At 45.9% G+C, this 22,398-nt stretch overlaps 1 protein-coding gene and 2 non-coding genes across 3 annotated transcripts in view; all 3 read left to right on the top strand.

Moving 5' to 3' along the window:
* The window catches only part of CLCN2 (chloride voltage-gated channel 2), a 144,413-nt gene that overhangs the window by 94,771 nt on the left and 27,244 nt on the right, over positions 1-22,398 (top strand). The window contains exons 10-16 of the mRNA XM_087725150.1: positions 67-168; positions 2,558-2,642; positions 3,440-3,595; positions 11,322-11,391; positions 12,922-13,032; positions 14,389-14,602; positions 20,138-20,271. Coding sequence (XP_087581276.1) covers positions 67-168; positions 2,558-2,642; positions 3,440-3,595; positions 11,322-11,391; positions 12,922-13,032; positions 14,389-14,602; positions 20,138-20,271 — 872 coding nt within the window. The remainder of the gene's footprint in view (positions 1-66; positions 169-2,557; positions 2,643-3,439; positions 3,596-11,321; positions 11,392-12,921; positions 13,033-14,388; positions 14,603-20,137; positions 20,272-22,398) is intronic.
* LOC148043515 (5S ribosomal RNA) lies at positions 5,348-5,466 on the top strand. Its single transcript, XR_015698102.1, has one exon. It is a non-coding gene; the product is annotated as a 5S ribosomal RNA (ribosomal RNA).
* On the top strand, positions 5,857-5,975 carry LOC148043514 (5S ribosomal RNA). Its single transcript, XR_015698157.1, has one exon. It is a non-coding gene; the product is annotated as a 5S ribosomal RNA (ribosomal RNA).

The following is a 22,398-nucleotide window of genomic DNA, read 5'->3' as shown; positions in this document are numbered from 1 at the left end:
CTCCCCCCCCTTACCAAATCAGCCTTCCTTCTCCTCTCCCCGCTAACCCCTCTTTTCTTCATTTAGGATTGCCAGCGGCTTCGGGGGAGCCCTCTTTGTCTACTTCAACCGCAAGATTGTGCAATTCATGCGTAAACAAAAAACCATCAACCGCTTCCTGATGAAAAAGTAAGGCGTGCAAAGACCCAGGTTTGGGGTCAGCGGGTTTCACATTGAGAGAAGATGCCTATGAAGGGAGGCATCACTTCCCATGTGTGGATGAGGGTCTGCTTTTATTAATAATTTTAAAAAAATGTGATGCCTATTTTAGAACTAAAACTAGAGATTCGTTCTGGTCCCCTCCCGGAAAGGGCAAGAAATTGCCCTATTTTTCAGAGTATAAGACGCTCCAAAGTATAAGACGCACCTAGCTTTTGGAGAGAAAAAGAAGAAAAAAAATTCTGTCTCTGCCTCCGTCTCCCAGCAATTTGCCTCCTGGCAGCAAACAGCAAACAGCCTGTTTCAGTTTCAGCACCGCCTGATTAGCACAAGAAGATGATTGTCAAGTCTCCCAAAGGGATTGCCATAGCCTATTGCCACCTCTGTATGCCCCGTTTTTTGGCCTCCACACTCCATTTTCCAACCATTCCAGGCGGTGGGGATCAGAATGGGCCAAAAACGGGGCACACACAGGCCAAAAATGGGATGTGGAGGCCGAGAATGGGGCACGGAAGTGGCAATAGGCAATGGCAATCCCTGCAGCCTGAAACAGCTGATGATCAGCAAATCCTACAAATCTCACCTCCTTTGACGGTATTCATCGTTACGTTTCCAAGAATCATCTTTCATATTAATAATTTTACATACGCCGTCCTTTTAAGTGTATACTTATGTGTTCTGACCCCCTCCTCCATCCAGTAATGAATGCCGAGACAAGCTTAATTGGAATTTCACAGTACTTTATTAGCAAGAAACCAAAACCTCGGTGGATGAAAGCCAAGCATAACAAACAGATAAGAACCTTGGCAGCAACTCAGACGTCGACAGATAAAAGGTTCTCCAGCGTTAGGAATGACGTTGAATCCTGCAAAACCAGGCTCCTCCCAGTCTCTCTTTAAATACTATCTTGAGAGGAGCCTAATTACAATCACCTGGGTCCAATTATCTTTTGTAACTACGTAGCTGCTCTCTATGTCGATCTGCCCGGGCATCCAGGACCACCTCCCTTGTCTCCTCATCACTACTCCAAGGCCTGACATCAGGAGCACACTCCCTTCCACTCTCACCGCTGCTCCATGCCTCAGGCGCCTCCTGATGGCCAACCAGCCTCTCTGCGCCCTGCTCTGAGTTGGAACCTGTCCAGGGTCCTCCACATCCTCTAGAGCCGACTCATAAGGCCCCTCGCTGGCGGAGTCTGTTTGCAGCTCCAACGGCTCCTGCTGGGCCACAACACTTACGTAACAATTCCATTATCATTCTCCCCAAACCGCCCCAAATGTATCTTTTTATGGACAAAGTGTGGACTGAGTTGGAACATCACTTCACATAGTTCACAATCATATCTATATTGCAAACTATTACCATGATAATGCTACACCGCTTGGTGGGGAAGAAGCAGAAAACAGAAAAGAAAATATTAAATATATAAGTATATATCTAAGAGCGAGACATAAAGAGTGGGAGAATATAGTTAGGCTAGATTAGCGAAGGTAACAGAATAAGAAATGATATGAAATTATATTTGGGTTTGCGTAAATACCATCCTAAGGAATCATAAACTGAAACCTGAAAGAGACACCTACAATAATAGAAAAGAAAGAGAGAGAGGAGGAGAGAAGGAAAGGAAGATAGGGGAAAGAAGAAAGAGGTAAGGAGAGGAGGGTGGGAGGGAGAGGAAGAGAAGGAGAAAGGGTAGGAAGGGGAAGGGGAAGAGTAGGAGTAGGAGAAAGGTAAGAAAGAAGGAAGGGGAAGGAGAGGAGGAAGGAAGGAAATAGAGAAGGGAGGGAGGGAGAAAAGGGAGAGAGGAGGAGAGAATGAAAGGAAATCGGGGACGGGGGAGAAAGGTAAGGAGAGGAGGGTGGGAGGGAGAGGGAGAGAAGGAGAAAGGGTAGGAAGGGGAAGAGGAAGAGTAGGAGTAGGAGAAAGGTAAGGGAAGAAGGAAGGGGAAGGAGAGAAGGAAGGAAGTAGAGAAGAGAGGGAGGGAGAAAAGAAAGGGAAAATAAGGTGGTGTTAAAACAGGAGGAAGGGATGGTAAACAAAGCAACCCAAACTGTATATTATAACCTAATAAATGAAATAATAAATGTATAAGAATGATAAATGTAAAGAACAACAATTCTGTGAATGTATACTTAAAATGGTGTGTAAGAGAATTTAAAAAATAAAAAAATGTTCTTAAAAAATAATAATAACACAGAGCTTAACCTTAAACGCCCATACATTTCTAGTCTTTTAACATCAATTAAGTGTACACTCAGCACCTCCAGTGGGCTTGTGGGGTTTGTGGGGGAAGAAGCAGGAAGCAAAGTTGTGATGTGGGTTCATGTAACCTTGTGTTGTTTTCTTGTGGTCTCCGCAGGCGCTTGCTGTTTCCTGCTCTTGTCACTTTCCTCATAGCAACGCTGACTTTCCCACCCGGTTTCGGGCAATTCATGGCAGGCCAGGTGAGTTTTGAATCCCCAAAAGTCAGACCGTCCAATCTGGCTTCCTGCAATTGCAGGGAGTCCTCGACAATGGTTCCACCACAAAACCGCGTTCGACTAAACCGCGCTCGACGAAACTGCGTAGCTGACGTCATCAACAGGGCGACAACAGCACGGAGACAGAAGTACACTGTAAACGCTAAACCTAAAATTAACCCCTAAACCTAAACCTAACCCCCCTAAACCTAATCCTAAACCTAACCCTAAACCTAACCCTTAACCTAACCCTAAACCTAACCCTAACCCTTAACCTAACCCTTAACCTAACCCTAAACCTAACCCTAACCCTTAACCTAACCCTAAACCTAACCCTAAACCTAACCCTTACCTTAAGTTGAATCGGCTTGCTTTCAAAGCGCTATTTAAAGCGCCCTTCTTTCTCCGTGCTCACTGTTGTCGCCCTGTTGATGACGTCAGCAACGCGGTTTAATCGGGCGCGGCTTAGTCGAGCGCGGTTTTGTCGTGCCACACTCGACAATCCTCTATCAAATATACATAAATTCATTGTTATCCTTATCCATTTTAAAACAAAAAGTTCTAAAGTATTCAATTCATATATATGTATCAGTCTTTTCTTAAAAACCTCCAAGGTTGGAGCAACCACAGCTTCTGGAGGCAAGTCGTTCCACCGTTTAACCTCCTGGGAATGGAAGCCAAGGTTCTGGCTGCCGTAATTGTAGGGCCCAGGAGAAACCCACACAAAGCTTTCTGCAGTCATTGTGCCCCTAACCCCTTCTCCTTTTCCCCCCCTCTTTCAGCTCACCCAGAAAGAAACCCTGGTTACCTTGTTTGATAACCGCACGTGGGCCAAGCAGGGCTTGGCAGAAGAATTCGAGTTCGGTGGGGTTTCAGAAGCCTGGAAACACCCCCGGGCCAACGTCTTTGTCACCTTGGTGGTTTTCATCCTTATGAAGGTATGTGCTGTGACTTTGGACAAATAACCCTCTCTCTCTCCCTGGGATGTCTCCCCCAAATGGCCTCCGGGAATAGGAGCTTCTAATTTCCAAAAATCTGTTGGTACTGTGGAGTTCTTGATGCTCTCCGAGCTTGGTTGTTTTCTAGCATACGTTTCATTACCCAACTAGGTAACGTCATCAGTGCTAGAAGGGAGAGGGGGTTGTTTTTTTGTTTATATAGAGTAGCTTCCCTCTCAGTGTTGGCGGGAGTGTTGTTTTCTGATTTTTAGATCCTTAACTAGGTGGTTGTTTACTGTTTGATGGTTTTTCTGAGTTGATGGTTCCATGATTGAGATATTGTTAATGTCAGGGTTCCAAATAACATCCAAAATTAAATCAGAGTCCAAGGCCAAGTATTCCTCAAAGTTCCTATTCTATTCTATCCTATTATTCTATTCTATTCTTTCCTATTCCTATTCCTATTCTATACTCAACTCCACTCCTATTCCCATTCTATTCTATTCTATCCTATTATTCTATTCTATTTATTCCTATTCCTATTCCTATTCTATTCCTATTACTACTCTCTACTCCACTCCTATTCCCATTCTATTCTATCCTATTATTCCATTCTATTCTATCCTATTATTCTATTCTATTCTTTCCTATTCCTATTCTATTTCTATTACTACTCTCTACTCCACTCCACTCCTATTCCCATTCTATTCTATTATTCTATTCTATTCTATTCTATTCTATTCTATTCTATTCTATGCTATTCTATTCTTTCCTATTCCTATTATATTCCTATTACTATCTACTCCACTCCTATTCCCATTCTATTCTATCCTATTATTCCATTCTATTCTATCCTATTATTCTATTCTATTCTATTCTTTCCTATTCCTATTCTATTTCTATTACTACTCTCTACTCCACTCCTATTCCCATTCTATTCTATTCTATTATTCTATTCTATCCTATTATTCTATTCTATTCTATTCTTTCCTATTCCTATTCTATTCCTATTACTATCTACTCCACTCCAATTCCCATTCTATTCTATCCTATTATTCCATTCTATTCTATCCTATTATTCTATTCTATTCTATTCTTTCCTATTCTATTTCTATTACTACTCTCTATTCCACTCCAATTCCTATTCTATTCTATTCTATTCTATTCTTTCCTATTCCTATTCCTATTCCTATTCTATACTCCACTCCACTCCTATTCCCATTCTATTCTATCCTATTATTCTATTCTATTCTATTCTATTCTATTCTATTCTATTCTATTCTATTCCTATTCTATTCCTATTCCTACTCTCTACTCCACTCCACTCCTATTCCCATTCCATTCCAATTCCTATTCTATTCTGTTGGTTGCGTTTCCCATTCTAAGACCGCTTTTTTTTAACCTTTAAAAAAAAACCTTTTGCCTGCTTGCTTCCCAGCCCTTCCCCCTCCCAGCCTGTCTTCCACCTTTCCAGCAAATTGCAGCCCATCCAGGGAACGCAACGCTACGTTTTCCCCACTCCGAGCCCTGCTAGGGGGGGGAGATCGGGTGGCCAAGCCTTTTGCATCCGCGTGTTTAGAATGAACGGCGTGATCCAAATGGCTTTGCAGGGCAGCGCAGAAAAACAGCTGCAGCAAGAGGAACGGGAGGGCCTAGGGAGCAGGGGATGATGGGTCCGTGTTGTAGTCCTTTGGATCGCTTTGCAGACTATTGAGTAGCAGCTTAAGAGCCGCAGCGAAGAGCCGTTGAATTGTCTACGGCCATACTACCCTGAACGCGCCCGATCCCGTCTGATCTCGGAAGCTAAGCAGGGTCAGGTCTGGTTAGTACTTGGATGGGAGACCGCCTGGGAATACCGGGTGCTGTAGGCTTTTGCCACCCCTTCTTTCCCTCCCTCCCCTTTTTGCCCCCCCCCCATCTCGCCTGGCCTTCAAGACCCCTCCCTCTCTCTTTCCCTCCTGCTCCGAGACCCTCGCCCGGGGAACCAAAGCTCTACTTGGCTTGCAACTTGCAACCCAGTGCAGGGAATGCACGGCTGCTTTTCTCCCAGCCCAGCTGCACGAGGCTTGGGGTTCCGCTTGGCCAGAAGGGCGGCGTGTCACAAGGAAGGGGAAGAAAAACAGCAGTAGCAGTAAAAGAAAGGATACAGTCATGGGCTTGTTGGCAGGGGATGATGGTCCCTGTAGTAGCCCTGCTCAAAACTGTTGTATAGGTTGGAGCCGAGAGGCAGCTTAAAAGCCGCAGCGAAGAGCCATTGCATTGTCTACGGCCATACTACCCTGAACGCGCCCGATCCCGTCTGATCTCGGAAGCTAAGCAGGGTCAGGCCTGGTTAGTACTTGGATGGGAGACCGCCTGGGAATACCGGGTGCTGTAGGCTTTTTATTTATTTTTTGGAACCCCTTCTTTTTCATTCCCCCTCCCCTTTTGGCACCCCCATCTCTCCTATGGCCTCCCCCTCTTTCTTTTATTTATTACTTTGTCACTCTTGTCCAAGATAACAGGAATAAAAATAAACATAAATAAGAACACAGGAAATTGGTACGAATAAATGGGGACAGTAGGACAGGGATGGTAGACACACTGGTGCACTTATGCAAACCCCCTTTATGGACCTCTTAGGAATGGGGTGAGGTCCACGGTAGACAGTTTAAGGTTGAAGCTGTGGAGGTTTGAGAATGTAACAACGGATTCAGGTAGAGCATTCCAGGCGTTGACCACTCTTGCTGAAGTTGTATTTTCTGCAATCAAGTTTGGAGCAATTTATCTTGAGTTTGTATCGATTGTTTTCCCGTGTATTATTGGCTGAAGTAGTCATTGACACATAGGACGTTGTAGCAGACGATTTTATGTACTATGCTTAGGTCAAATCGTAGGCGGCTCTATCCTGCTGCTCCGTGACCAAGGATCTACTTTGCTAGCAACTTGCAACCCGGTGCAGGAAATGCATGGCTGGCTGTTCCCCTGCCCCCCAGCTGCAGGAGGCTTGGGGGTCAGCTTGGCCAGAAGGGCGGCGTGTCAAAATGAAGGGGAAGAAAAGCAGCAGCAGCAGTAAAAGAAGGAATAGAGTCGTGGCCCTGTTGGCAGGGGATGATGGTCCAAGTGGTAGCCCTACCCAAAGCTGTTTCAGAGGTTGGAGCCGAGAAACCTGAATGTGCCCGGTCCCATCCGGTTTTGGAAGCTAAGCAGGGTCAGATTTGAACGTTTTCACTTTTCATCCAAGAAGCTTCACTATCCGCTCAGAGCTGATGAAGCTTGCTGGACGAGAAGTGAAACATCTTCAAAAGAAAAAAACACAACAAGAAAGTCCAGTTGCCTTCTGAAAAAAAAAAACACTTTGGGACACTTTCTGTTGAATAAAGGGATAGGATCTACGCTAGTGGTGAGATTCAAAAATGTTTATTACCGGTTCTGTGGGCGTGGCGTTGCTTGGTGGGTGTGGCAGGGGAAGGACACTGCAAAATCCCCATTTCCTCCCAATCAGCTGGGACTCGGCAGGCAGAGAATAGATGGGGGCGGGGCCAGTCAGAGGCGGTACTTAACGATTCTCCGAACTACTTAAAATTTCCGCTACCGGTTCTCCAGAACGGGTCAGAACCTGCTGAATACCAGATCTGAACCACACCATTGTGAGTTCTGGTTTTCTTGATAAAGGACAAGATGTCAAGCTTGTAGGAGGTACTGAGAAGAAGGCTGCAATTCAGTGGTGGGATTCAATTTTTTTTTACTATTGGTTCTGTGGGCGTGGCTTGGTGGGCATGGGTTTGTGGGCATGGCAGGGGAAGGACACTGCAAAATCCCCATTTCCTCCCCATCAGCTGGGACTCGGGAGGCAGAGAATAGATGGGGGCGGGGCCAGTCAGAGGTGGCATTTACCGCTTCTCCGAACTACTCAAAATTTCCGCTACCGGTTCTCCAGAACGGGTCAGAACCTGCTGAATACCACATCTGAACCTCACCGTCGTGAGTTCTGGTTTTCTTGATAAAGGACAAGATGTCAAGCTTGTAGGAGGTACTGAGAAGAAGGCTGCAATTCAGTGGTGGGATTCATTTTTTTTTACTATTGGTTCTGTGGGCGTGGCTTGGTGGGCATGGATTTGTGGGCGTGGCAGGGGAAGGATACTGCAAAATCCCCATTTCCTCCCGATCAGCTGGGACTCGGCAGGCAGAGAATAGATGGGGGCGGGGCCAGTCAGAGGCGGTACTTACCGATTCTCCGAACTACTTAAAATTTCCGCTACCGGTTCTCCAGAACAGGTCAGAACCTGCTGAATACCACATCTGAACCACACCATTGTGAGTTCTGGTTTTCTTGATAAATGACAAGATGTCAGGCTTGTAGGAAGTACCGAGAAGGAGATTGCAATGGTAGCGTTTTTGTCAATAAAGAGAATATTCACCTAACAAGTTTGAGCAAAAAGTTTAACAAAAGGAAACGGTACATCATCATCATTCTCCGTTGGCTGACAATGAACCTTTATTAGTCTTTTATGACAGCTTGTGATTGCAAAACCCGATCTGCTTGATGAGATTATGCTCTTAACGCATTGTGCAGCCCTCAAAATTCAGTAACCAGATGAAGCAAGTCGACCAACCCTCCGACTTGGGGGAAATTAGATTCGGCTTTTCTTCCTGATCGGCTAGTTTTCTAAGGGCTGGGAAAGCCCTTTCGGCATGAGGGAATGGACAAATATGCGATTCTTTCTCACGTAGCTTGAAATCACTTCAATCAATGATGGTGAAGTTTTTCGGGACCAAGTGCCCAAACCGGAAAGTGTGCACATGTGTGCGTGTGTCTGCGTGTCGGAGCACCGAAAACCCAAAGACCAGCTGATTGGTGCGCACATGCCTTTTTATTTTTGGTCATTTTTCAAGCTGTTTTCTGGGCCATTTTCAGGCCATTTTCCAGCTGTTTTTCGAGACATTTGGTGGGTGTTTTCAGACCATTTTCCGGGCCCTTTCCCAGCTGTTTTCTAGGCCATTTTAGGGCCGTTTCCAGGACATTTTCTAGGCCCTTTTCAGGCTGTTTTGGGGCCATTTTCTGGGCCATTTTCAGGTTGGTTTCTGGCTGATTTCAGGACCATTTTCCAGGCTGTGTTTCAGGCCATTTTCAAGCCATTTTCAGGGCTGTTTTCAGGCTGTTTTCAGGGCCATTTTCAAGGCTGTTTTTGGGGCTGTTTTCAGGTTGTTTTCAGGGCCATTTTGAAGGCTGTTTTTCAGGCTGTTTTCAGGTTGTTTTCAGGGCCGTTTTCAAGGCTGTTTTTCGGGTTATTTTCAGCTTGTTTTCAGGGCCATTTTCAAGGATGTTTTTCGGGCCATTTTCAGGCTGTTTTTCGGGTTGTTTTCAGGTTGTTTTCAGGGCCATTTTCAAGGATGTTTTTCGGGCTGTTTTCAGGCTGTTTTCAGGGCCATTTTCAAGGCTGTTTTTCGGGCTGTTTTCAGGTTGTTTTCAGGGCCATTTTCAGGCTGTTTTTCGGGCCATTTTCAGGCTGTTTGCGACCTTCTGACATGCAAAGTCAATGGGTAAGCCAGATTCACTTAACAACGGTATTGCTAACTTATCAACTGCAGCGATTCACTTAACAACTGTGGCCAAAAAGTCGTAAAATGGGGCGAAACGCAGTTGGTCTCGGGTAGCCACAGGCATTTTTGACCAAAATGCCTGTGGCTATGCGAGACCACGTGTGTTTTGCCCCCTTTTATGACCCTGTGGTCGTAAGATAAGGACTGCCTGCAGTTGGAAATTAATCTTCAAAGGGAAGGGGAGTTTGTGTTGCCTTTTTTAACATCCGACTAACTTTATAGATCTACTTTGGGGCTGTAGGGGGTGTGTGACCGAAAAAGAATTTTTATGAGTAGCATATCAGTGTGTGTGGGGGGGAAATGGAAATTTTTTTTTGTAAGGATTGAAGTGGCATAAAATGATTGCAGAAGGCAGGGAAGCATCTGGAGGGAGGGAAGGAAGGAAGGAGACGGATAAATTAAAATTAATACCTCAGTCAGATTGGATCGTTGGAAGACAAATAGAACAAAGGAATAAAGTCAGTTAATCCTAGATCACGAGAGGTGGATTAACAAGGCCGCTTCAATTGCCACATTAAGACAAACGATGACAAAGTTAAAATAATGAGAAGGCAGAGACGGACATCTTTATCAAATTTGGATGGATTTTCCAGTTTATCTCAGTCGCAATAGACTATAACCGTGATGGCAAACTCTGTTTAGTCCTCTCTGCTGGCCGTCGCACACCAGATCTCCGCGGCGTTTCTTTCGTGAGCTTTTGTGTCCCTGCAAACAAAAGCTCACAAAAGATGTTACTTTCTTGCCGCACTACCAGTGTTGGGATAAGAGCCGAGGTGGCGCAGTGGTTAAATGCAGCACTGCAGGCTACTTCAGCTGACTGCAGTTCGGCTGTTCAAATCTCACCGGCTCAGGGTTGACTCAGCCTTCCATCCTTCCGAGGTGGGTAAAATGAGGACCCAGATTGTTGTTGGGGGCAATATGCTGACTCTGTAAACAGCTTAGAGAGGGCTGAAAGCCCTATGAAGCGGTATATAAGTCTAACTGCTATTGCTATTGCTACTGCTATATGCTGTGCCTGCACGAATCTCTACCCATGCACACGTTTGTGCATTTTTGTGCATGCACACACGCATGTCAGTGCATGTGCATGTCGGCACATGCATGCGTTTGTGCACGCATGCACTTATCAGTTTCACTATCTAAGAAAATGAAATTCAATGGTGAAAAGAGTTAAAGTTCTACATTTAGGCAAGAAAAACGAAATGCACAGGTACAGTATAGGTGGTACCTTGCTCAACAGTAGTAACTGGGAGAGGGATCTTGGAGTCCTAATGGACAACCATTTAAATAGGAGCCAGCCGTGTGCAGCAGCTGCCAAAAAAGCCAACACAGTTCTAGGCTGCATCAACAGAGGGAAAGAATCAAGATCACCTGAAGTGTTAATACTACTTTATAATGCTTGGTAAGGCCACACTTGGAATACGGCATCCAGTTTTGGTCACCACGATGTAGAAAAGATGTGGAGACTCTAGAAAGAGTGCAGAGAAGAGCAACAAAGAGGATTAGGGGACTGGAGACTAAAACATATGAAGAACGGTTGCAGGAACTGGGTATGTCTAGTTTAATGAAGAGAAGGACTAGGGGAGACATGATAGCAGTCTTCCAATATCTCAGGGGTTGCCACAAAGAAGAGGGAGTCAAGCTATTCTCCAAGGCACCTGAGGGTAGAACAAGAAGCAATGGGTGGAAACTAATCAAGGAGAGAAGCAATTTAGAACTGAGGAGGAATTTCCTGACAGTGAGAACAATCAATCAGTGGAACAGAAGTTGTGAATGCCCCAACACTGGAAGTCTTTAAGAAGATGTTGGATAACCATTTGCCTGAAACGGTATAGGGTTTCCTTCCTAGGCAGGGGGTTGGACTAGAAGACCTCCAAGGTCCCTTCCAACTCTGCTATTGTATTGTAACTGCAATGGTCAATTCGTTACGTGCGAAGACCAGTTGGAGGTCACTTTTTTCCCAGTGCTTGTCGTAACTTCAAACAGTCGCTGAATGAATGGTCGTAAGTCGACAACTGCCAGGGCAACCAACAGGCCTGCTGGCTGGAGGCAATGGGGATTGTAAGCTAAACATCCTGAAAGACCGCAAACCAAGGAAGACCACCTTCTGCTAATCAACACTTGTCTTTCTGTCTCCCTTCAGTTCTGGATGTCGGCTTTGGCGACCACCATCCCTGTGCCTTGCGGGGCATTCATGCCCGTCTTTGTCATTGGTAAGTTCAGCCCCTGCGCCTGTCCTCCCTCTTTCTTTCATGCCCAATTTGGAGCTACTGCTTTTCTTGATATTGGCCTGTATTTGAACCCTTCCTTTTCCAGGCAAATATAGATAATCCTAGTCTGGGGAGAACAGAGCAGAGCAGAGCAGAGTAGAGTAGAACAGGAAAAATGAGTGAAATGGAATAGGATAGGATAGGATAGGATAGGATAGGATAGGATAGGATAGGATAGGGGAATGGAATAGAATGGAATGGAATAGTATAGAATATAGAATAGAATAGAATAGAATAGAATAGAATAGAATAGAATAGAATAGAATAGAATAGAGAAAATGAACGGAATGGAATGGGAGGGAATAGAATGGAATAGAATGGAATGGAATAAATAGAGAATGGAGTGGAGGAGTGGAATGGAATGGAATAGTAGAGTAGAATAGAGTAGAATAGAGAAAATGAGTGGAATGGAAAGCAATGGAATAGAATGGGATAGAATTAGATTAGAATAGAATAGAATAGAATAGAATAGAATAGAGAAAATGAGTGGAATGGGATAGGATAGGATAGAGAAAATGAGTGGAATAGAATGGGATGGAATGGAAGGGAATGGAACACAATGGAATACAATAGAATAAATAGAGAATGGAATGGAGTGAAGAAGTGGAATGGAATAGAATAGAATAGAATAGAATAGAATAGAATAGAATAGAATAGAGAAAATGAGTGGAATGGAATGGAATGGAGTAGAATAGGAAAGGATAGACTGTTATTATGTTATTGAAAGTGGTTTATTTGGAGGGGGGGGCTTGTCTTGTGGGAAGATAGATAGTGGGTTTCCTTTGACCTCCCTCCCAGACCCCGAAAATTGGTTTCTCATTCTTCCCAAGAGCAGAGTAAGTCCGTCATCTGTCCGTCTTTGCTGTGGCCTGCCAGCACCTGGTGGAGCTGGCAGCAGATTGGGACAGTGAGGAGGTTGGGGAGGAAGATGGGCCAGTCCTGGAGTCTGGGAAAGGCTCTGATGAGGGCTCTGTGTCAGAGGCAGAGAGGGGGCGAGGACTGTCTGACAATTATCAGCTGCCTTCGGAGTCAGACCTCAGTGGGGCAGAAAAACAGCTGGAGCCTGTTCCTGATATGCACATGTGCAGAGTTGCCAGATGAAGGGAATAGCTAAGGAACAAGGGTCGACTTGGGAGTAATGCCACAGGTGGACAATGAATGGCCCCTCCCAGAGGGAATAAAAGAGGAGCGAAAAGGGAGTGGAGTTTGCAGGAGACAATTAGTTCATTCCTGCATTCTTGCCAAGTATTGCGGTGTCCGATAGATATGGGCCTGGCTACTCTCCAAGCCTGAGAAAGGTCGGTAATTGTGAGCTACCTTGAAAGACGGTGGGAGAGGAAAGACTTTGCTGGAGAGGAATTCACTGTCAATTAAATAAAATTATTGGGCCAAGGACTCGTGCTGCTGGGGAAGCCTAGGTCAGACCAGTCTTCTCCCTTCCCAGCCTTCTGTTTTTCCCTCTCTTTGCAACAGGGGCAGCTTTTGGGAGGCTGATGGGTGAGAGCATGGCAGCTTGGTTCCCCGATGGCATTCACACCGACAGCAATATCTACCGAATTGTGCCAGGGGGTTACGCAGTGGTAGGTAAGAAGCAACTTTTCTTCTATTTTAAATAATAATAATAATAATAATTCAGGAGGGTTGGTTGACACAAATGTTTGCTGGGCCTATTTCTGGGGCTGCAAGAGGAAAATAAAGAACGTTAAAATAGTAACCAAGAAAGAGAGATGTTTCAATGTTGGTGCCTTCAGTGTCACAAATTGGCGGAGTGAGATTCAAATAGTGCTTGGAGACCCCCACCTCGGTGGCATCACTAATAAAAGTTTTAACAATTTTGTTGTGTTTAACTATGTTCACAGCTCATGCACTCACCTGCAAGTGAGATGGGTGGTCATATAAGATGGATGAATGGATGGATATATGGATGGATGGATGGATGGCTGTGGGTAGATTGAATGGATGGACAGATGATAGATAGATGGATATATGGATGGATGGATGGAAATATGGATGGATGGATGGATGGATGGCTGTGGGTAGATTGAATGGATGGACCGATGATTGATTGATAGATAGATAGATAGATAGATAGATAGATAGATAGATAGATAGATAGATAGATAGATAGATACATACATACATACATACATACATACATACATACATACATATATGGATGGATATATAGAGGGATGGATGGATATATGGATGGAGGGATGGAGGGATAGATGGATGGATGGATGGATGGATGGATGGATGGATGGATGGATGAATATATGGATGGATGGATGGATGAATATATGGATGGGTGGATGGATAGACGGATGGATGGCTGTGGGTAGATTGAATGGATGGACCGATGATAGATAGATAGATAGATAGATAGATAGATAGATAGATAGATAGATAGATAGATAGATAGATGGGTGGGTGGGTGGGTGGGTGGGTGGGTGGGTGGGTGGGTGGGTGGATGGATGGATGGATGGATGGATATATGGATGGATGGATATATGGATGGATGGATGGATGGATGGATGGAGGGATAGATGGATGGATGGATGGATGGATATATAGATGGATGGATGGATGGATGGATGGATGGATGGGGGTAGATTGAATGGATGGACCGATGATAGATAGATAGATAGAGAGAGAGAGAGAGAGAGAGAGAGAGAGAGAGAGAGAGAGAGAGAGAGATAATAGATAGATATGGATGGATATATGGATGGATGGATGGATGGATGGATGGATGGATGGATGGATGGATGGATGGATGGATGGATATATGGATGGAGTGGGTGGGTGGGTGGGTGAATCTCAAATGTTGGGTCCCACCAAACTTCCAGTGGGTCATCTTCCCAATCGGATGCCTTCCCCATCTCCTAATGCAAAAAACTGCTCTTCTCTAACACGGCTTTCCCCCCCCCCCTTCCTCCCCAGGCGCAGCTGCCCTCTCTGGGGCCGTCACCCACACGGTCTCCACCGCTGTCATCGTCTTTGAGCTGACCGGCCAGATCTCACACATCCTGCCGGTTATGATTGCGGTGATCCTGGCTAACGCCGTGGCCCAGAGTTTGCAGCCTTCCCTCTACGACAGCATCATCCGGATCAAGAAACTGCCCTACCTGCCAGAGCTGGGTTGGGGACATCAGGAGTAAGTGTGCATGGATGTGGGCACAATCCATACTCAGAACCAGGCCACGGACTGGGAGTTGGGGATTCTGCACTATACCATTTCAGATGAATGTTTGTCCAATCCAGCGGTGAAATTTTAAAAAGTTTTACTACTGGTTCTGTGGGCGTGGCTCGGTAGGTGTGGCAGGGGAAGGATTCTGCAAAACCCCCATTCCCTCATCACTCCAGGGGGAAGGATACTGCAAAATCTCCATTCCCACCCTACTCTGGGGCCAGCCGAAGGTGGTGTTTGCCGGTTCTCCGAACTACTCAAAATTTACGCTACTGGTTCTCCATAGCCTGTTAGAACCTGCTGAATTTCACCCCTGCTTCAATCTCTTTTTAAAAACCTATTCGCACAATCTTCTCTTCACAAAGCAACAGATAGAAAAGACTGGATTTCTTGTCTTATTTCTTTGGAATCTAGGTCTTCATTAGCTTTTAGCCTGGCCACCAGTGGTGGGTTTCAAAATTTTTTAGAACCTCTTCTGTAGGTGTGGCCTGCTTTGTGGGGAGTGGCTTGCCGGCCATGTGACTTGGTAGGAGTGGCTTGCCGGCCATGTGACCAGGTGGGAATGGCTTGCCAGCCATGTGACTGTATGGGCGTGGCCAATTTGTAAAATGTGGTGAAACTCACTTAACAACGCTCTTGCTTAGCAATCAAAATGTTGGCTCAGAAACTCTGGCATTTGAAGCACGCAAGCCTTAAAGCTGTCAAGTTACAAGACCCTTGCACCCCTAACCCTTTAGGGAAAAAAACCCCAGGGGTGTTCAAACTTGACAGCTTTAAGACTTGTGGACTTCAACTCCCAGAATTCCTCCTCTCGCTGTTCATCTTGATGATGGGCGGACAGGCAGGTAATGGCACTGTAGATTTGTGGAACCTCTTCTATAGAAGAGGTTAGAACTGGCAGGAACCCACCCCTGCTGGCCACTCATATTGGTTTTCTACCAGCTTAGCCTTCAGGGCAGAGATAGCAAAGTCAAGACCGGAGGGTTCTTAAAACTGAACTCCGTTTTCACTGGCAGAACAGTGCAGGAGGCCACTGGAGGTAACCCCAACACAAGTGATGTCGAGCTGGCCACACCCACCCTGGCCACGCCCTCCCCCCCCGAGGTCAAACGCAACCCTGATGTGGCCCTTAATGAAATTGAGTTTGACACCCTGCTCGAGTGCTTCTGCCAAAGCATCATGCAAGTGGTAGTTCGCAGGGGCGCAATTCCCTTTCCGTTATTATCTAGACCAGTGATGGCGAAACTTTTTCGCCTCGGGCGCCAAAGGCATGGGCGCTATCACAGGTGGTCGCATGCCCATCCCCATAATTTCACACACACACACACACACACACACTGCGGCATGCCTCTGCGCATGCGTGCATGGCCACCACCCCGCTGCCCTGCGCATATGCACATGGCTTTCTTGGAGCCTGGGGAGGGCGAAAACAGGCCTCCCCCCCCCCCAGGGCCTTTTGGAGGCTGGAAACGGCCCTTTCCGACTTCCGGTGGGCCTGATAGGTCCGGTTTTTTTGCCCTCCCCAGGCTCCGGAGGCTTTCTAGGCGGTCGAAAAACAGCGCAATGCGCAAGCTGGAAGTCCGTTCCCAAACTTCCAGTTTGAGCGTTGGGCTGTTTTGGGTCCTCCGGAGGGTGAAAAACGGCCAAAAATCAAGGCCGAAAATCAGCTGGTGTGCTGGAGCTGACAGGAACAACTCCTCACGTGCCCTCAGGAATGGCTCCGTGTGCCACGCATGCCATAGCTTCGGCATCACGGATCTCGACCTTACAACCCTGCAGGTTTCCCTGGGACCAAAGTGCACAACGCCCTTGAAGTTGAGAATTACACTTATTTGTTTATTGTTTTGCATTTTTCCCTTTGCGAAGTGCAGCCGGGTGAGACCAACGAGAGGATTTTTCCGAGGGCTAAATTAAAGGTGAACGTGAGTGTACAGCCACTTAAGGCCCCCTTCTGTCCCCCCAAAATACAGGCAGGAAGCCTGGAAGATATAGGGGCACCTCGATACCGAACCGTTCTGAAACGCGTCGAATGTGGGACTCAAGGCATATTTTTTTTAATGAAAATTTTGTCCCGGTACTCATCATTTATTCGGCCCTCGGCTGCCTTGAGACTCACTTTATTATTCCTTGTGGGGAGATTTTGTTGGTTACTCATCGTTTTTGGTACTCGTCACGCCTCCCGGAACCAATTAAGGATGAGTACCGAGATACCACTGTAATTTTAATCAGAAGAAATGAATGCCTGAAGCAACCTATTTCACCCTTTGAAACCTGCCCCTTTCAAGTGTTGGAACATTTTGGCTACACTTATCACAACACATTTTGAACATCTGCGAAGGGGCCGGGTGGGTTGAATTATCCACCTCTGTTTTAAAGAGCAATGCCACGCCTGTAATGTCACCCTCTCTGGCATATTGGACGAAGATCTAGCAAACGCATTCACATAACAGGCCGACCTGGGTTAGCATTAATCGAAGTTAATTTTCCCAAGTGTTAATGTGTTGTCTGAATCCAACCTGGGGGGGTGGGCTGCTGGGAGTTCGGGAGAACCTCTAGCGAAGATTCTGTGCAGTTCAGAGAACCCCCAAATCCCACTCCTGGTGAGGGAAAAGCAGAGGAAGAATTGGAGGGAATGTAAGAGTAGGAGAGAGGGGAGGAAAGGGAAGAAGAAGGGAAGGGTAGAGGAGAGGAAGGGGAAGGAGAGGAGGAAGGAAGGAAGGAGAGAAGAAAGAGAGGAAAGGGGGGAAGGAAGGAGGGAAGGAAGGAGAGAAGGAGAGAAGAAAGGAAGGAAAGGGAGGAGGAAGAGGAGGGAAGGAAGGAGGGAGGGAAGGAAGGAGAGAAGAAAGGAGGGAAGGAAGGAGGGAAGGAAGGAGAGAAGGAGAGAAGAAAGGGAAGGAAGGAGGGAATGAAGGAGAGAAGGAAGGGGGAAGGGAGGAGGAAAGGAAGGAGAGAAGAAAGGAGGGAGGGAAGGGGGAAGGAGGGAGGGAAGGAAGAAGGGAAGGAAGGAGAGAAGGAGAGAAGAAAGGAGGGAAGGAAGGAAGAAGAAGTAGGATTGTTGTAAAATAAGATGGGTTTATGGGATGGTAAGAAAGCAACTTCAATTATATTGTCAACTGTAGGGGAGAAAAATTGTTACAAATACATATTATTAATAACAGTTATGAGATCATATAATTGTGAATGTATATAATATTTAAAAAAAAAAAAAAAAAAAAGATCCCACTCCTGGCTGGCCCCACCCACCCTATCCCACCCTCTCAGGAGTCCCCACCCAGCCCGTTTTGGATACAGGTAAGTGCAGGACCTGCACGGAGGCTCTGAGGGGGTGGGGGGGTGGGAACGGGCCTACTGGAAGTTTGGGAAGGTTGGAAATGGGTCCATTTCTGTCTTCCGAAGCCTGGGGAGGCAGTTTTCGCCCTCCCGGAGGCTCGACAAAAACCTCCAGAGTCCAGAGAGGGCAAAAATGCCGCCCCCTGCCATGATGCAGGAGACTGACTAGGCCACACCCACCATGGCCATGCCCACCCAGCAACTGGGCAGACAACTCCTTGCTCAAATTTTTGAAGCCCACCCCTGATCCCCAAGGTCAGGAGTACCCTTGGGAGTCCCCCAAGGCTCTGTTTTAGGCCCAGTACTCTTCAACATCTTCATCAATGATTTGGATGAGGGAATAAATGGGGGACTCATCAAATTTGCAGATGACACCAAGCTGGCAGGAATAGCCAACACTCCAGAAGGCAGGCTCAAGATACAGAAGGATCTTGACAAACTTGAACATTGGGCCCTATCTAAGAAAATGACATTTAATGGTGAAAAGAGTAAAGTTCTACATTTAGGCAAGAAAAACAAAATTCACAGGTACAGTATAGGTAGTTCCTTGCTGAATAGTAGTAACTGTGAAAGGGATCTTGGAGTCCTAGTGGACAACCATTGAAATATGAGCCAGCCGTGTGCAGCAGCTGCCAAAAAAGCCAACACAGTTCTAGACTGCATAAACAGAGGGATAGAATCAAGATCACGTGAAGTGTTAATACCACTTTATAATGCCTTGGTAAGGCCACACTTGGAATACCGCATTCAGTTTTGGTCACCACAATGTAGAAAAGATGTGGAGAGACTGGAAAGAGTGCAGAGAAGAGCAACAAAGAGGATTAAGGGACCGGAGGCTAAAACATATGAAGAACGGTTGCAGGAACTGGGTATGTCTAGATCAGTGTTTTTCAACCTTTTTTGTGCAAAGGCACACTTTTTTCATGAAAAAAATCACGAGGCACACCACCATTAGAAAATGTTAAAATTTTTTAACTCTGTGCCTATATTGACTATATATAAAGTAATTCTCCCACGGCACACCTTACACTATGTCACGGCACACTAGTGTGCCACGGCACAGTGGTTGAAAAACACTGGTCTAGATTAATAGAACGAAGGACTAGGGGAGACATGATAGCAGTCTTCCAATATCTCAGGGGTTGCCACAAAGAAGAGGGAGTCAAGCTATTCTCCAAGGCACCTGAGGGTAGAACAAGAAGCAATGGGTGGAAACTAATCAAGGAGAGAAGCAATTTAGAACTGAGGAGGAATTTCCTGACAGTGAGAACAATTAATCAGTGGAATATCTTGCCTCCAGAAGTTGTGAATGCCCCAACACTGGAAGTCTTTAAGAAGATGTTGGATAGCCATTTGTCTGAAACGGTAGAGGGTTTCCTGCCTAGGCAGGAGGTTGGACTAGAAGACCTCCAAGGTCTCTTCCGACTCTTCTATTGCATTGTATTGATCCAACCAATTTCCTTTCATTGGCCAGAGAAAAGGCAATAAGACTGTTTTTTAAAAAACAAAACATTGGAAGTCTTACCTGGGCTTTTTGTTGAAAGACAGAAAGAATCATAATCATAATTCTCTGCATTGATGATTATGGATTTGAGGAATTTGGGTCAAACAGGAAGGTGTAAGAACAATGGCAATTATCAGAAAGAAGTGTAGAAGTCTTAAGTCTATGTTTCCTTTCATTTCTATTTTCTTTTTTTTTAATATTCTTTTTTTAATTGTATACTTCAATTGTATTGAAAAATTCTAATTCAAAACCTACTGATTTTGTTCACTGTAGAGGTAGTGCTCGACTTACAACCATTCATTTAGTGACTGTCCAAAGGGATGTACGACCATTTTCCACACTTACACCCATTACAGCATCCCCATGGTCACGTGATCAAAATTCAGATGCTTGACAACTCACATTTACGACCGTTGCTGTATCCGACCTTGTAACCAAAATGTCACTGTGGAAGCCAGATTCACCTAACAACCATGTTACTAATTGAACAAGAGCAGTGACAAGAAAGGGGGGCAAAACTCCCTTAACAACCGTCTCACTTAGCAACAGAAACGCCATTATGGTCATAAGTCGAAGACTACCTGTACTTTAATGCATGCGGCATATCCAGAGAGTAGGTTAAATCAATGTTCGTTGTGTAAATCCAGCCTGCTTGTTTGCATTTCCAGGAAGTACAACGTCCGCGTGGAGGACATCATGGTGCGTGACGTGCGTTATATCACACTGAACTGTAGGTACCGCGATCTTCAGGATGTGTTACACAGCACCAAGATGAAGAGCCTAGCTCTGGTGGAATCAGCCGGTAAGAGAAAAGGATGGGCAGGCAGGCGGGGAAGGTGGGAGGAGCTCAGGAGTGGTATAACTTGCTTTTGCAAGCAAGAACTAAATACCCCCAATCTACTTTTTACAACCAGCAATAGCAATAGCACTTAGATTTATATACTGCTCCATAATTCTTGACAGCAGCAGCCCCCAATTTTTCAGGCACCAGGGACTGGTCCCGTGGAGAGAGATTTTTTCCCCGGACTAGGGAGTGGGAGGTTTCACATGCTACCCGCATCCCGCAGAAGGTTCGGACAGTGTGGAGGTTGGGGAGGAACCTGGGCCAGTCCTGGAGTCAGGGGAAGGCTCTGATGAGGGCTCTGCATCAGAGGCAGAGAGGGGGCCAAGGCCGTATGCCTTCGGAGTCAGAGATCAGTGAGGCAGAAGAACAGCTGGAGCCTGTTCCCGATGTACGCATGCGCAGAGTTGCCAGACGAAGGGAACAGCTAAAGAGCAGGGGGTCGACTTGGGAGTAAGGCAGTGGTGGGATTCAAATCATTTAACAACCGGTTCTCTGCCCTCATGATTTCTTCCAACAACCAGTTTGCTAAACTACTCCGAAAGTTACCAACCGGTTCTCCCAAAGTGGTGCGAACTGGCTCGATCCCACCACTGGAGTAAGGCCACAGGTGGACAACGAATGGCCCCTCCCAGAGAAGATAAAAGAGGAGCAAAAGGGGAGTGGAGTTTGCAGGAGACAATTAGTTTGCTTAATTGGTTCGTGACTCTCTGAGGCTCCTTGCCAAGTTTTGCAGATCTTGGCCTGGCAGCTCTCCAAGCCAGATAAGGTCTGTGACTGTAAATCCTCCCTTGAAAGACTTGGCTGGAGGTGAATGAGCAGAATTCACAGTAAATTTATAAAAGGTTTTTTTTGTCAGAATAAGGAGCTTGCTTCATGCTCTCGGGAAGCCTCCGTCAGAACATTGGTAAGGCCCAAGGCAAAAGATGGCTTCCAGGCCTGATGTGCATCTTCTGAGCGTGCAGATGCTTAAACGGAAGCATCAGCGCCTAAACATCGGCGCACGTGTTACGGCCATGTGCATTTTCCATGGGGACAAATATAGATTTTCTTAGTTTGTCCAATGCCTCTTCCAAAGGAGCTCGTGCAATTTCTATTTTCCTAAATGCTTTATCGATTGGTGAGTCAAGCGATCAGCTACTGACATCACCGAGCCCAAATTATAACAACATCAAAAGATTCAGCACGTTGTCGCTGAATTGGATGCGAAATTAGAGAGGGGAAATGATCCGTTCAAATCATAATTGCCAACATGGTATTTTTGAAATTCTTCTTAGATCAAGCTCGATTTGTGGTTTTTTTTTTTAATATTATATAGCCAGAAAGACATCATGGCAACGAAGGGAGTCTAGTAGACTATGACGCATCTGACTTCCCCTTTGTATTATTTCTGGAGCATCCTTAAGAAAGGTTTGATACTCCCAACTGGGACAACTTCCTCAGTTGCATTCACACAACCAACTGAACCAAGTCAGCTAAAGGTCTTCACGTCTGCATCAACAGGCTAAACTTGAATAAATGTCCATGAAGATTCTCAGTCATCCAGGTCATCGTTATCTCAAAGGTGCTTTTTTAAAAAGGAAGGGCAACTTGAGGAAGAAAACATTTTGCTTCTCATCCAAGAAGCTTCATCTTGGATGAGAAGTGAAACAAGTTCTCCTCCTCCCCTCCAGCTTCTCCTCCTCCTCCTCCCCTCCAGCTTCTCCTCCTCCTTCTCCTCCTCCTTCTTTTCCTTTTCTTTTTCTCCTCCTCCTTCTTCTCCTTCTCTTTCTTCTCCTCCTCCTTCTCCTCCTTCTCCTCCTCCTCCTTCTCCTCCTCCTCCTTCTCCTCTTTCTTCTCTTCCTTCTTCTTCTTCTTCTCCTCCTTCTCCTCCTTCTCTTTCTTCTCCTCCTCCTTCTCCTCCTCCTCCTTCTCCTCCTTCTCCTCCTCCTCCTTCTCCTCTTTCTTCTCTTCCTTCTTCTTCTTCTTCTCCTCCTTCTCCTCCTTCTCTTTCTTCTCCTCCTCCTCCTCTTTCTTCTCCTCCGTCTGCTCCTCCTTCTCCTCCTCCTTCTCCTCCACTCCAGCTTCTCCTTCTTCTCCTCCTCTCCT

Source organism: Thamnophis sirtalis, unplaced genomic scaffold, assembly GCF_051295495.1.
Source record: "Thamnophis sirtalis isolate CommonGarterSnake01/CBP01778 unplaced genomic scaffold, rThaSir2_p1.2 scaffold_11, whole genome shotgun sequence".
NCBI lineage: Eukaryota > Metazoa > Chordata > Lepidosauria > Squamata > Natricidae > Thamnophis > Thamnophis sirtalis.
Note: the sequence above shows the minus strand (reverse complement) of the source record. Positions and strands in the feature narration are given on the sequence as shown.